Below are 14,120 nucleotides of genomic sequence, written 5' to 3'. Positions count from 1 at the left end.
GATTGCTTATCACCTGGAAGCTTAAAATAGGGATGGTTTCTTACTGAGCTGTATTGTTCTTGGTTGCTCTAAATCCTTAGTCAAGAACCAGGTGAGATCTTCTAGGGATGTTAAAATTCTATTTTGTTCTGGATTTTACTGCAAAAATTGAGGCATCTTCCAACTTCTTCTTTATAATGAACTGATGATGTGGGAAACATTGGCACAAGAAGTAATCCTTCCAGCTGTTTAAAAAGCAGCTTTCTGTCTCTTTAAAACTGTTTATGAATCATTGTTTGGAACAAGCATAGTAAAGCATTTGAAGCTGATTAACTAAGAAGTTACACGGCTATCAGCTAGGACAGTCCTAACCTCATAATTTTATCTATTAGCAGATACTGCAGAACTAACTGACATTAAACTGGCAGAATCCCAGCGCAAAAGGTGAACTCCAGGAAAAAATTATATTGGCTTTTAATAAAACTTTCCTCAAAGGTCAACCTCTCTAAGGTATAAAATCAATCTTTCGTCCTTCCTCCTTCTTTAGCCCATTTATTCATAGCTATAGAAAATTCTGATACTCATTAAATATTTCCCATTTTCTCCTCCCCCCCCCTTATTACAGTATCTATCTACCTGTGACCATTATTTTTCTCAGCAATTTTATTTAGATTCCTTACTCCTCTTTTCACTCTTTTTACCTGGCCTTCTCAGGATCTGTACCCCGTTCTCAAAATGTCACTTATCAGGCTCCTCTTCAAGAACAGATCCTGCCTCATACCAGCTTCAGGACAAAAAAACTTTTCACCTATCCTTGAAGGTGGCTGAAACTTTGGGAAGAGCAAAGCTTTGGTGCAAAGTCTTTATTAAAGTGTGTCACGTTTCTCCTGATTTTATTTTTCCTTCTTACCCAGCAGCTGCCTTCCGTGTCTTGCTCAGGCCTCCAGTAACTTTTGCCAAGTAAAGTATAACATTAGTAGCGTGCCACTTCGGAGAGGATGATGTCCTTGTAAGCTCTAAGCTCCTGCAGATCAGTCTCCTTTACTGATATTGGCCCAGCAAAATAAGTTTTTTCTTTTTTTTTAAAGAAGAGTCACTAATATCGAAGAAAGTACCAGCTTAGAAGGGTTTTTTTCAGAGTGTACTGACTGCACAAAGCTATAGAGACCCAGATCTGGAAACTGCTTCTCGATCCTTGGCATACAAGCTCCAGCTCTTGGTAGCCAAGTTTCTAAAATCTTGGCATCACCGTAGCCACTAACCTCATATACTGTAACAGCAGCGGAACTTCTGCCGCTGGTGTTTGGCTTTGCCCGCCCAGCTGAGCATCTCATGAGAATCGGTACCCGGGCTTTCTGGGCTTCCAGGACGGGATGCAGGATGCTGGGCAGTTCTCACAATCACAGCCCCTCACTACTGCACCCTCTGTCCTCCGTTCTCCCCCTTTTACCACAGTATTTCCCTCCTTTCACTTCGAAGGCTATTTCTCCCCCTCTGTGGCAGGATTACCTGTACCTCTGTCAAGACCGATGGACTTTTAGCTATCCGCCAGGTCCTCCTGCCCCCAGCCCCTCCCTCCATGCTCCCACATCCCCAGGACACTAATCCCATTCCTCCGAATTCCTCAGCCCCCTGCGCTACAGAGGAACAAGTCCGGGCACAGCCTGGGTTGCTGTGGAGCAAACGGCGATTTGCAGCAAGTCGCCGACTGTGGCTGTTTGCCCTGGGGGCAAGAGTCTGCAAACAAGAGTCACTGCGCACGCATCCTGCCATATGTGCGCTTAACTGGGCACATAAAGCTGCGCGCAGCAGCCCCTGCCAGCCAGCTGCTCTTGATCGGAGGTAACCGTTTGCCCCCTTCACATAATGGGAGACGAGCTTGGGGCTCTCCTAGAAGACGACCTGGCTGGGACAATGCCCCATGAACTCCTCTGTTTTGGCTGAATTCTGTTCTTGGTTATTCTTTACTCCATCAAAACAACATGACATACAAGCTAATTTTGTGGTTCCCATCTAAAAAAACGTTTGTGGTCAGGGAGCTCCCGAAGCTGGGCAACATCCGATAGGTATATACACCCTCGATAATCTGTATTTATGGAAAAATCACTGCCTAAGCTGGTAAAGTGAAATGTAAGAGAATCTACGCTACATTTCAAAATCATTGTTAAGATACATGCTGGAGAGCAGCCAGGCTTGGTTGCTCACACTGATAGATGACGGGGAAAAGGAACATGTGTTAAAATCAGCAAATGGATAAAATCGGGCTAGAGAGGGATGAATACAACAGGAAAAGCTTTCCATTTTTTCAAAAGCAAAGCCCAGGCTCCCACACTAAAAGGAGAATTGTGTTCCTAAATAGGAAAATGTTGAAAAAGAGGCAGTGCTATATTTGGGAATGTACGTTACAAAGCTTTGTGTCCACTGTCAGGATAAATCTTATATATCCTGTAAGGAACAGCAACATTCATTTAGTAGAGAAGATGAAAAGGACAAAGATGGGTGGTGGAAATTCTGAGCCTTGCTTTCTACTGCTCTTAAATTCTTGTCCATGTTGACATAGATTAGTAAAAATTTCCTTAGATATTTTTAATTCCTTTAAACAACTTTTAAGATTAATGAACTGTATTTTGGTTTTAGATATTTTATTGATCAATAAATAATCCTGATTTAGATTTTAAAAGAGTGCTACCAGTTATTTTAGAAACCAAATTTAGATTGCTTTAGTAGGAAAAAAAAAATGTCCCTTTGTAGAGACTCTATCGTCTCTGCAAGGTCTTGTAGAGACGTCGGTCTTTGACAACGCGGAGATCTTGGCTCTGGAGACTAGACTGCAGAGACCCAGGCTGTGGAAACTGTACTTTGGTTCCTGGTGATGGCTGCCTAGCTTGGCCAGCGCCGCGGGACATGGCTACGAAGAGGGGACGAGATCAAAGCCCTTCTCGTTTAATATAGATTAAGAAAGTCGTCTTACTTCTGATCTCACTTCTGCCTGCCTGCCATGCTCTGAAATACTTCTGTTGATTTGCTCTGCTGGGGAGAAAAATTGTCAAGGTTTGTCAGGGAAGACGAGAATATGTATTTTTTCTTTTCTTTTAAGATTAATCTTTCAGCTGAATAGAATCGGCAACATGAGTAAAATGTTGCTGCTGGAGTTGTTATTTTCTATTGATTGCATTTTTAAAGATTTTTCTAGCAGGGAGAGGTAGACATTTTGTTATTGCTGTGTATTAATCAAAAGGACTAAAAAATACTGCAGGCCCTATTCTGACCTCTTTGTGGATCAAAAAGCCGGTTGAGGTTTTAAGAATACTTAAGATCCTGGATTAGACTCTGGTTTTAGGTGCTAATAATTTAACACGACTAGTTTGGCCACCTACTTCTGATGTGCTACACGAGGACGACACGATGATCGCGGCAGTTTAAAAGCCAGAATTTCCTTTTCAGACGAATGGGGATAAATGGAAACTTTCATTGGCCCACTAGAAGCAGGCTTGATTCTTGCTGACCTGAAGAGGTTACTCTTAGGGCAGTCGCCCGCCTTTAACATTTGACATCGGATTTGTTCAATGGCATGCAATTTTAGCATTGACTGCATGAGAAGCTTCCTTTACATACGCCACAGAAAAGCGCATCACCATTTTTACAGCTTTAAAGGATCCTACGGCTGCCTTGATTATAAATGTATTAGCTCTGTATATTTAATTCAGTTCCTAATGCTTCTCACGTAGCGTTAAAGCCACTTAAAAGAAAGCCTCTGCTTTTACAACCTCTCATTTTTTTTTTAGCAACTCAGCAGCACAGTTACTCGGTTTGTAAAGCTCCTTACGAAATCTCACCTGAAAACATTGATCGACGGAGCTGTGCAGTTTTTCCCACTTCAAAGGGAAATCTGCTGCTGCAGCAGCGCAGGACCGAGCGCAGCAACGCGCTGAACTGTTTACTGGCACAGCTGGTGTCAGCTGTCCGTTTGCTCAGTGCTTGTTGTACCAGGGAGATTTCTAATTTAAAAAAAAAAAAAAACCACCCGCCCCTGTATTTGTCTTTTCACCCTACCCGTTCTGGTAGTTATTTCACATTGTCTCTTTAAGTTTCGCGGTAAACGTTAATGGCAACTTGTCCAAAACAAAAAAAATCCAAGACTCTCATTTGGATTCCCGGCCGTGCCACGGCAATTCACAGCAGCCTCCCAGTTGCCAATGCTTATAATTTATTTATAATCTTACATGTATGCTGTCTATGTATACTATACTGACCCATGTACTTTAGCTTTCACTTTGGGGTGCACAGTGGTAACACACGACCCCATTTTCATTGAAAGCTCCTGCGACCCTTTATGGTTAAAAACAAATGAAAAACAGGGGGGAAAATCGTAACTATTTTGAGACTGAATTAAGATTTTCAAGTTGTTTGCAATATCGCAATCCTAGAAGCGTCAACATTGATACCGCTCAATAAAAACTATGTGTTTTACAAAGAATTAGGCCTTCTAGCAGAAATTTTCAGCTATGGAAAGCCCCAACCACCACCCTCGCTATCTTCCTTTCCCCAACATTTCGGTTTTCCGGCTCCTGCCTCCCCCCCGGTCTCGCCTATATTCTGCGCTCCGAAGGGTTAACGTCCTGGCATTTCTTCTGACGGGCATTTCCAAATCTCTCCTGGGGTCCACGCAGCGCTTACGCCAAAATGCTTTATTATCATACAAACACAGAGCAAGGGGAGGGGAGGAAAACCGCCGCCACCACCACCACCACCACCACCACCACCACCACCACCACCACCACCACCTCCGCCGTTCGTCCTCCAAAACCCGGTCCCGCTCGCCGGTTCGAAGCTCACCGTACCAACCCCAAGCCTACCACCACCCGCAAGCGACATTCAAAGAGCAAAACCCGTGGCGTTTTAAGGAGCAGAGGGCCCGGCTCTCCCGCCACCGGGCCCGGTTCTCATCCCAAATGCCGCCCGGTGCGGGAGCCGCAGGAGGCCCCGGCGCTCGCCCGCCGGCTCGCAGGCTCCCCCGCTTCCCCCCCCCGGCCGCTGCCTCCAGATTGAGCCCTGCCCCGCGCTAAAACAAGGCCGGGCCGCACGGCTGCTCCCGACGGGCCCAAATCGGGCTCGGTGGCACCGGCGCTCGGCGAGGGCCCCGGCGCGGTCCCCCGGCTCGGCCAGGCCGGCGGCCGCCCGACCTCCCTCGCACCGCCCCGCGCCTCCCCACAGCGGGGCCCGCGGGGACCGAGGCGGCGGCTGCAGCGCCCTCCCCCCCCCCCCCCCCGCCCCATTCCCCCCGGTAACTTTTTTCCCCCCAAAACTGGGGCTTGACGTCTTCCTCCTCGATACCGAATGACCAATCAGGCGGCTACCAGGGCGGGCAGGCAGCCAATCGGCCAGCGTTGCTACCTGCGGGGAGTATTTTTAGCCGCGGCGGGGAGTGGGGGGGTGGGGGGGGGCTGTGAGGGGCGCGGAGCGGCCCCCTCCCGTGAGAGCGGGCGCGGCGGCTGCTGCTGCTGCTGTCCCCGCCGCCACCGCGGGGCCTCGCCGGCCCCTCGCCGAGGGGAGGCCGCCCCCGTCAGCCCCCGCCGGTGGCTGGGGGACGCGGCCTGGCCCCTCGCCCCTGAGCGTGAGGGGCTGTGGGGTGCCCTCGCTCCCCCGCCGTCCGGGCGGGCTGCCGGCCCCCGCGGGGCCCTGACCGCCGCCGCCGAGGTCCCCGCGGGCCGTCGCCGCCCGCCCCCCGTGCCGCGCCGCGGCGGCGGTCATGGGAGATGTAGTTCAGCGCGGCCCCCCCCCCCCCCCTTTCCCTGCGGAGATGAGGGGCGCGAGGGCAGGGTTTGACGTAGGCAGTGACGCAACGGTGTTGTAAGGTGAGGAGCGAGCTGACGTAGAGAGCGGCCCCTCCACGCCGGGGTGGGGGAAGGGGAGGCAGCAGAGGGCCCTGCGCGGGGGGGGGGGGCGGGGCCTGGCGGATGGTGGGCGGGGCCAGGCCGGACGCTAGCCAGCGGAGGGCGGGGTTGGCGGGCGGGGCCGGGCGGGGCGCGCGGGCGGGGCGCGGCGGGGGGGCGGGGGAAGGGAGGCGATATATAGGGGCGCGGCGGGCGGCGAGGCAGGAGCAGAAGGAGCCCAGCTGCGGCGGCCGAGCGTGCCCGTCGTGGGGGTGTGAGCAGCGCAGCCCTCCCCCCCTTTCCCTCCCCCCCCTTTTTTTTTCCAACCCTCCCCCCTCCCTTTTTTTTTTTTTCCTCTTTCCTTTCCCCTCCCATCCTCGCCGAGGGAGCCGGCTCTCGGAGATGGGGGTCGGGTGCTGAGCCGCCCCCCCCCCCCCCCCCCCGCACTCACACCCCCGCCGGGATTGTTTGCACTACCCCCCGCACACCCACCCGGGTGAGTACCGCTCGTTGAGGGCGGGGGGACGGCCCGGGAGCGTGCGCCGGGGGGGGGGGGGGCCGCCCAGGCCGAAGGCAGGCGCTTGCGGCGGGGGGGCTGAGGCAGCCACCGCCCGGCCCCGGCCGTGAGGCGAGCGAGGGGCTGAGGCGGCCACCGCCCGGCCCCTGAGGCGGGGGGCTGAGGCGGGCGCGGCCCCGGCCGCCGTGACGGGGGGGCCGAGGCGGCCGCCGCCCGGCCGCGGCCGCTGAGGCAGCAATCGCCCGGCCTTGGCGGCGCCCCGGCCCCTGATGCGGGGTGCCGAGGCGGTCACGACCCCGCGGTGACGGGGACTGAGGCGGGCGCGGCCCCGCGGGCAGGGGAAGGGCCGGGGTGCCGTGGGGGGCGCAGCGGCGCAGGAGCCGGTGGGAAGGAGGGCGCGGGGGCCGCCGGCAGCCCCGCAGCGAGGGGGCTGGGGAGAGGGCACGGCCCGGGGAGCCGGGCTGCGGGAGGGTCCCTCCCAAGGCGGTCCCTGGACGCGCTCGGGCTGGGAGGAGTGAGCGTTGCCGGCTGACTAATAGCTGCTGCTTGCGCTGGGCCTCTCCGGGCAGCGCTGGCAGCCGTCCTCCAGGACCCTGCCCCAGCCGGGGGGGCGGAGAAGGGGTGTCGCCGGGCCCGGGGTGCTGGCCTGTGTGCTGAGGAGAGGGGCCTTGCAGCCCCCCCCCCCCCCCTTCCAGTCATCTCCCTTCCTCCTCTTCGTTCTCCTTCTTACGGGCGCAGAAAATGCTCTTCCTCCTCCTCCTCCTCCTCCTCCTCCCGCCGCTGCCGGAGCTCCCAGGGCCGTGAGCAGAAACCTAATGGGAGCCGGCCGCCGGGTTATGTAACTCCCCGCGCCGCTCCGGGCTCCTGCCCGCGGCCCCGGCGCCGGGCTCTGCCGCGGGAGCGTCGGCGGGCTCGGACCCCCGAGGAGCGCCGTCCTCTACACGAAATAACGACAACAACAACAAAAAAAAGAGTTTGAAATGGTCGAGGTGATGTGTTTGATCAGCTGCCCCTACCCCATGGATCGGTTTTGGGGCGTAGAAAAATTTATAGTGTCTGCCCGGTGCGCCTTGAAAGGATCGTTTCATTCCTAAAGGACATGGAGGAAGGGAAACAAAACAGATGGATTAATAAATCGTTTTTAAATGCCCCTTGTAACCACCCAATCAGCTTTTCTGTACTGATTGTGTCCCTTTTGTAAATATCTTCTGTTTGCCCTTGATCTTTTCCTTATCCCCACCCAGTGCTGATCCAGCAAACGTTTAAAGGTCGCCTTATCGTACAAGCTTTCAAACTATTCCCATACCATGTTGGGGAGAACACGAGTGGCTTGGAAATAGGGTTCCGGACTTTAAAAGGAGATTATTTGGAGCAAGAAATAAAAAAAGCCTTGTATTCATACTGTTAAAGGATTTTGATATTGACTTTGATTTCTCTAATCTTTAGTGACAGCTGCACTAAATTTTGGTCCTAGTGATGCAGTGCAGAAAAGCACACTGTTAATTGAAATTCTCGTTGGGCATTTAACTTGAGCCAAGAAATACATATTTTGTTTCACTGGAACTTTTTGAACAAAGGTGTCTCCTGTGGATGAGTACCTTTATGCTAAGGTACTGCAGAATTTTCGTTCGCAGTACGTGTGCTAATCCTTGATTCTCGTCCCTTCTTTAATTTTAGATAGCTAATTTCTCTTTTGTCCTTTGTGAAGGAGTGGCAACCATATTTTATATTAAATATAAAATGGAGTCACGGAGAAGGAGAAAAGCAACCATTTTTGAGGCTATCAAAAGCCCTGTTGGCTCTATAACTTTTTGAAATCTGGGCTATAGACAATGCAATATATGAAGTTAGTATATATTAATCTATTACATCTGATAATATAGAATAGTTTGTAGAAGGGGAAAAATTTGTGAATTAATTTATTGTAATAATTTCACGGTCATTGCCACCTTTATGACAGAAGAAACACGCATCTATTCTGTATGCATTGACTGCATTATCATTTTAGCTATTCTGAGGAAGAATTGTTGTATATGTGCAGCGGACATTTTCTCTTCAGTTAGCATAATTTTGCCAGCGCACAGTTTATGCGGATGACTTGCTTGGACTTAAAATAAATGTTGCGTAATTTTAGTTATTTGCGTGAAATCTTCTACAGCAGCTGTTAACATTTTTATAATTCTGTAGCTTACAGTGCAACCAATATGTTTGCAAACTTTGAAATGATAAATGACCCTTGGACTAAGACCTTTCAAGCTAAACTAATAGTCTGGTGCTAAATTTTGCAGCTGAGTACTATAAATCATCCAAATACGGGTTGGTAATTAAACCCTTGACAGGCCTGGCAGTTCTGTGATGTCTTAAAAATTATCCTTGCTGCTTTGTGAACAACTAAATGGCAAGCTCATGTGATTTTGAAATGCCCCACGCTGTATATGTAAACACATGCCTAGTGCATCTTCTGCAGTATTGTTTGTAAGTCATACTGAATGTAGCTGACATCCTCACCGTCCGCAGGCATGAACGTAAATAGTTTGATGCACGTTTTTTGACGTATAAAGTAACCTAGTATATGCAGAAAATGAAGGTAAAAGAATAGGCCTTGGAGCTTGATCTTACGCTTTCCTTATTTGGATGTGTTTGCTTTTGTTTTTTCTTAAAGGAACAAGAGCACTCAAGGTGAAGGATAATAATCAACTAGAATCAGCACTTTGAATGAAATTTTGTTTCCCTGTGGCATCTTGAACACTTTCTTCTTCGGGTTTTGAAACAGACTTATAACTTTGTGGCATAGCAGCTATGCAGCTTGAAATCCAAGTAGCACTCAATTTTATTATTTCGTATTTGTACAATAAGCTTCCCAGACGACGTGTCAACATTTTTGGTGAAGAGCTTGAAAGACTTCTTAAGAAGAAGTATGAAGGGCACTGGTATCCAGAAAAGCCATACAAAGGATCAGGGTTTAGATGTATACATATAGGGGAGAAAGTGGACCCGGTCATAGAACAAGCATCCAAAGAGAGTGGTTTGGACATTGATGATGTTCGTGGCAACTTGCCTCAGGATCTTAGTGTTTGGATTGACCCATTTGAGGTTTCGTACCAAATCGGTGAAAAGGGACCAGTGAAAGTGCTTTATGTGGATGATAATGAAAATGGATGTGAGTTGGATAAGGAAATCAAGAACAGCTTTAACCCAGAGGCCCAGGTGTTCATGCCAATTAGTGACCCAGCATCTTCAGTGTCTAGTTCTCCTTCTCCTCCCTTTGGTCACTCTGCTGCTGTGAGCCCAACTTTCATGCCCCGCTCCACTCAGCCTTTAACCTTCACCACTGCCACATTTGCTGCCACCAAGTTTGGCTCGACCAAAATGAAGAATAGCGGCCGTAGCAACAAGGTCGCCCGCACCTCTCCCACCAACCTTGGCTTGAATGTCAATGACCTGTTGAAGCAGAAAGCCCTTTCCTCCTCCATGCACTCTCTCTACGGGCTTGGCTTAGGCAGTCAGCAGCAGCAGCAACAACAACAGCAGAAGACTTCTGCCCTTTCTCCTAACGCAAAGGAGTTCATTTTCCCCAACATGCAGGGTCAAGGTAGTACCAGTAGCATCTTTCCTGGTGACAGCCCCCTTAACCTCAGTCCTCTCCAGTACAGTAATGCCTTTGATATGTTTGCAGCCTATGGAGGTCTAAATGAGAAGTCTTTTGTGGATGGCTTGAATTTTAGTTTAAACAACATGCAGTATTCTAACCAGCAATTCCAGCCAGTTATGGCTAACTAAAAATAAAACGAAAGTGAAATACAAGTAAATACTATTGTACAAGTTAAAATGCACGTACCCAAGGGTGTATCTTTTTTTCCACCTCTTGAGATTTTTTTTAAGGCTTGTAGTATGAATACATTCAAGCTTGGTTAGATAAATACAACATGCATCATTTTTTCATTTGCCAACCAAGCACAAAATTATTTTATACTGACTGTACATTACAAAAATATACTCTCAAAATATGGCCTCTTGCAGTATTTAAGATATAGCAAGGACGTGGCTAATTTTTTTCACGTGTGTATATATATGTACGCAAACATACATGTATATACATATTAAAAAAATTGGCACTAATAGGTGGGTTTATTGGTCTTTTTCTAATTGTATAATTTAATTTAGTACAAAGTTTGTAAAATATCAGAGTATATATATTGTTTCTACAACATGGTATTGCATTTATATCTTTTTACTACAGTGATCTGTGACAGCTGCAGCAGCTTCATGTTGTATTTTTTTTACTGAAATTGTAAGATATCCATCTTAAAGACATCAATTCTAAAAAAAAAAAAATAAAAAGTTGTGTACAGATTATTCCTTAGTGGTGGAATTAAAATGTACGAAATATTTGCTTTTTTCAAAAGAAACACAAATTGTATTTTCTGTTAAAAGTTTAAAGATTTTTGCTATATATTACGGAAGAAAATGTAATCGTAAATATTAATTTTGTACCTACATTGTGCAATACTTGAAAAAAGGTATAAAAGTATTTTGAGTCAGTGTCTTACATGTTAAGAGGGACTGAAATAGTTTATATTAAGTTTGTATTAAAATTCTTTAAAATTAATTGGCTGTTGTGGTCTGTGTTTTTACTTTTCTGCTGAAGATCAGAGCGCTGCGTTTATTGTGTTGTCAGTGCTAATGATGCAAAAAAGTCTGACTCAGTGCATCACAAAGGAGCGATGGAAAGGGTTGCTGTATTGATGCACCACAATAATGGGTTGCTTTACCTAAAATACTCCTGACAAAGCACATAGCCTGATTAAGGACTTGCCTGCAATTATTTGAGCAAACTTTCGCTTGTTTCCATAACTGCAGCTCACTGAAGTCAGAAGGTAATTTTATTTATTTTTTTCCCTTGAGAGTTCAGACCGTCAGCTATGTGAACGTGGAGTCACTGTGCGGTGCGATGTGCCTAGAAGAGGCTCAGGTGATCCAATGACATTCGCTTTCCGTGTCGTCAGCACGGATTTGGACTGTGCTCTCGGGAGGTCCTAGAGCAATGCATCAGCGTGCTGTGTCTGCGTTGGGGATTAATAGCGCAGAAACCAGACTGAATGAAAGTGCTAATTTACAGTTTACTAAACTCATTGTAAACTTACATTTTATATGCTCTATTAAAAAGAGAAATGTAATGCAACGTGACATTCTAAGGTTTTTATTTTAGTGGCTTTTACCAATTCTAACTTAATAGATTCTCAAAACGTGAATGTGAGTGGGAGGGGAAAGAATTCGGAGGCTGACGAAACAACTCCGCTTTTCCAGGGCTATTTTGAAGTTGGATCCCTTACTCTTTCCCGTCTGTTCGGCAAATAGTGTTCCTTGCTAAGGGACGTTGTCGAGGGAAAGAGAAACTTACTTCTAGCAAACATCAGCTTACTTTCCATGGCAGTTCCAGTCGTACAAAGAGAAGATACGTGCTAGGTGGATAGTCCTTTGGCTCATGATGATGAATGCTAAGCTACAGAAGGAGTACAGGATTAAAATTATCTGAACTTCAGTATTCTGAAACTGGATTTTGAGACTGAAGATCAGTCTTTTCCTGCTTCATGCACTTGATTTTACAAAAGGTGTGAATTCCGCGCACGCCCCCAGTTTGGTGTGAGCAGAGTTTTGGTGGAAATAGCCTAGTGCTGTAGGGAAGAGGGTGGTTTTCAACACCGGTGTGAGATCTTTGCTTTGGACAGAGGCTGTGGAGAAATGGACGGGGTGGAGAGGCGAGGCTGACCATGGCACCGATTTCTGACGCCGTGACAACCAATTCAAAAGCAGTAACGGAGCGAATGTTTTCTTAGGCATTCATCGGTCTGTATTTAACTGGCTCCTTTTTATTGAATTCGCCATCTGGTTTATCTCTCCGCTAACGGCACATCAGTGGACAGAACCGTACTTAAAAGTGCATCATTTGGTAGCTAATTTTAAGTGGATGATTTTGCTTTAAAAAGGAATTAGAAAAAAATGAGAAAAACAAATACTGGATCCATTACTGAAAAATGGAGAATGTTAGCTCTGTGTATTATTTCTATTTGAATGCCTAGACTTTAAGGCTTACTACAATTTTAGTATTTACAGTACAATAATGATACCTAAACTGCCTAGAACGCTGAGCAACTTTAACGGCGGAGACTATTGTACGTGTTCTGTAATATTTCTATTACTGTGGTTTAAACTGAGACCATTTGTCTTAAAGGTCACCGAGCTTATCCTCTTCCCATGCTGATTTGTTCACTTCCACTGTAACCAACTCCACGTATGAAGGGCAGTGGTCTGCAGCGAGGAAGTATCTCTGGAAACAAGGTTGTTTTTTGCAGCACCTTTTAATATAAAGATTTTAATAAGCGGGGTTTGTTTATGGTGCCTTGCAAGGATCTGTAGAGAGAGCTTCCAGTGTTCTCAAAGAATGCAAATGTGAAGATTGTTAATGTTTTCTCTTACTCCCTATAGAAATTAAAGGCGTGTGCTTTCTGTTCAGTCTGCTTCACCCATTTATTTATCTTTTGCTGAAGTTTGGTGGCGAATTTGTTAAACATTCACATTGCAACATTCTGTTCTAAATGAGTGCCCAGTCAATCTCTGGTTTAATTTGCACGCACCCAGCATGCTGCTCTTGAGCCGTGCTCTCAGGTAAGTGCATTTGCTTTGAGAGAAAGGACCTAAAAAGGAGCGAAGGGGGAAAAGGAAGCATTTGCTCAGTTGTGCAAGTTCTTTTGTATTTTCTCTTGTGAACATGCAATTTACTTCCTTAAAATTGCCGGTGTAAGTTAAACCTCGGAAGATGTCTTTAATTTAGAGCGAAGAAAAGGGTAAAACCCTAAGCATGCGTCCCCCTCAATGCTGCTTAGTGCATCCTGTCTCTTCACTCCAAGTCCCCACCCAGGCACAAGTTAAAAGCACTTCCATCTGCAAGGCTCGCTCAATTCAGCACAGGTCGGTAGCTTTTGAGAATTGTAATCTGAGATCTGTGAAACCGAGCTCAGAGGCATCTTGGCATGGCAGGGTAGAGAGGATTCAGTGGGCAGCTACGGTCTGTGCTGCATTTGTTTTGTGGGTAGACCACAGACCTTACTCTTGATCAGAAGTCTAGTAACGGTCACCAAAATGAAGTTGATCTGATTATTTCCGCAAAGGAGAGCCGGCTCACAGGTGGAGTTTACAATGCGTAGTGCTTCATTACTGCGGCGTGCTCTCAAAGGTCCCTGCTGCGGATGGGAATCCAGAGGGCACAGGCTGGCCTGGCACTGGAGTCTCGGTGAGTACAAGTTTTTGTAGTTCTCTTGACTTCAACTAACCTATCATAATTTATACAAATTGAGGACTGGGTGTAAGCCACAGAAAGATCCATCCCTCCTCTTCACCATGCAAAATTAGAAAGCTATTAAACATCGCTTGTACGATCCCTTGCTGCAGACAGCCATGGCAGATGACTGCCCAGCTACAGCACGGCCGCGTGCCCAGCTGTCTGCACCCTGTGCTCCCACCGTATTGCAGCGTGCGAAAGCCTGTTAGTAGCAAACAGCCCAGCTGCATTTCTGAAATATCAAGTAACCAAACAACTAGTTGTTAAATCAGCTCTTTGGACCGGCATGGGATCAAACCAGAGTTCATTTACTGATCTGACGCCCCAGACTGTTCTATTAACGTTTCGGGAATAAATACCTCAGAGTTTGTGTTGGTAGTTTTGGAGCAGATGAAGCAAACCGGCGGTTCAG

At 47.6% G+C, this 14,120-nt stretch overlaps 1 protein-coding gene across 1 annotated transcript; it reads left to right on the top strand.

Moving 5' to 3' along the window:
* The first annotated feature begins 6,290 nt into the window (after positions 1-6,290).
* TOB1 (transducer of ERBB2, 1) lies at positions 6,291-10,978 on the top strand. Its single transcript, XM_076354199.1, has 2 exons — positions 6,291-6,348; positions 9,032-10,978. The coding sequence occupies exon 2, from the start codon at positions 9,169-9,171 to the stop codon at positions 10,147-10,149; it is 981 nt and encodes a 326-aa protein (XP_076210314.1). The 5' UTR covers positions 6,291-6,348; positions 9,032-9,168; the 3' UTR covers positions 10,150-10,978.
* The last annotated feature ends 3,142 nt before the right edge of the window (positions 10,979-14,120 follow it).

The sequence above is a fragment of the Aptenodytes patagonicus genome, chromosome 16 (genome assembly GCF_965638725.1).
Source record: "Aptenodytes patagonicus chromosome 16, bAptPat1.pri.cur, whole genome shotgun sequence".
In the NCBI taxonomy this organism is placed as follows: domain Eukaryota; kingdom Metazoa; phylum Chordata; class Aves; order Sphenisciformes; family Spheniscidae; genus Aptenodytes; species Aptenodytes patagonicus.
This window is presented reverse-complemented; position numbering and strand designations above follow the sequence as displayed.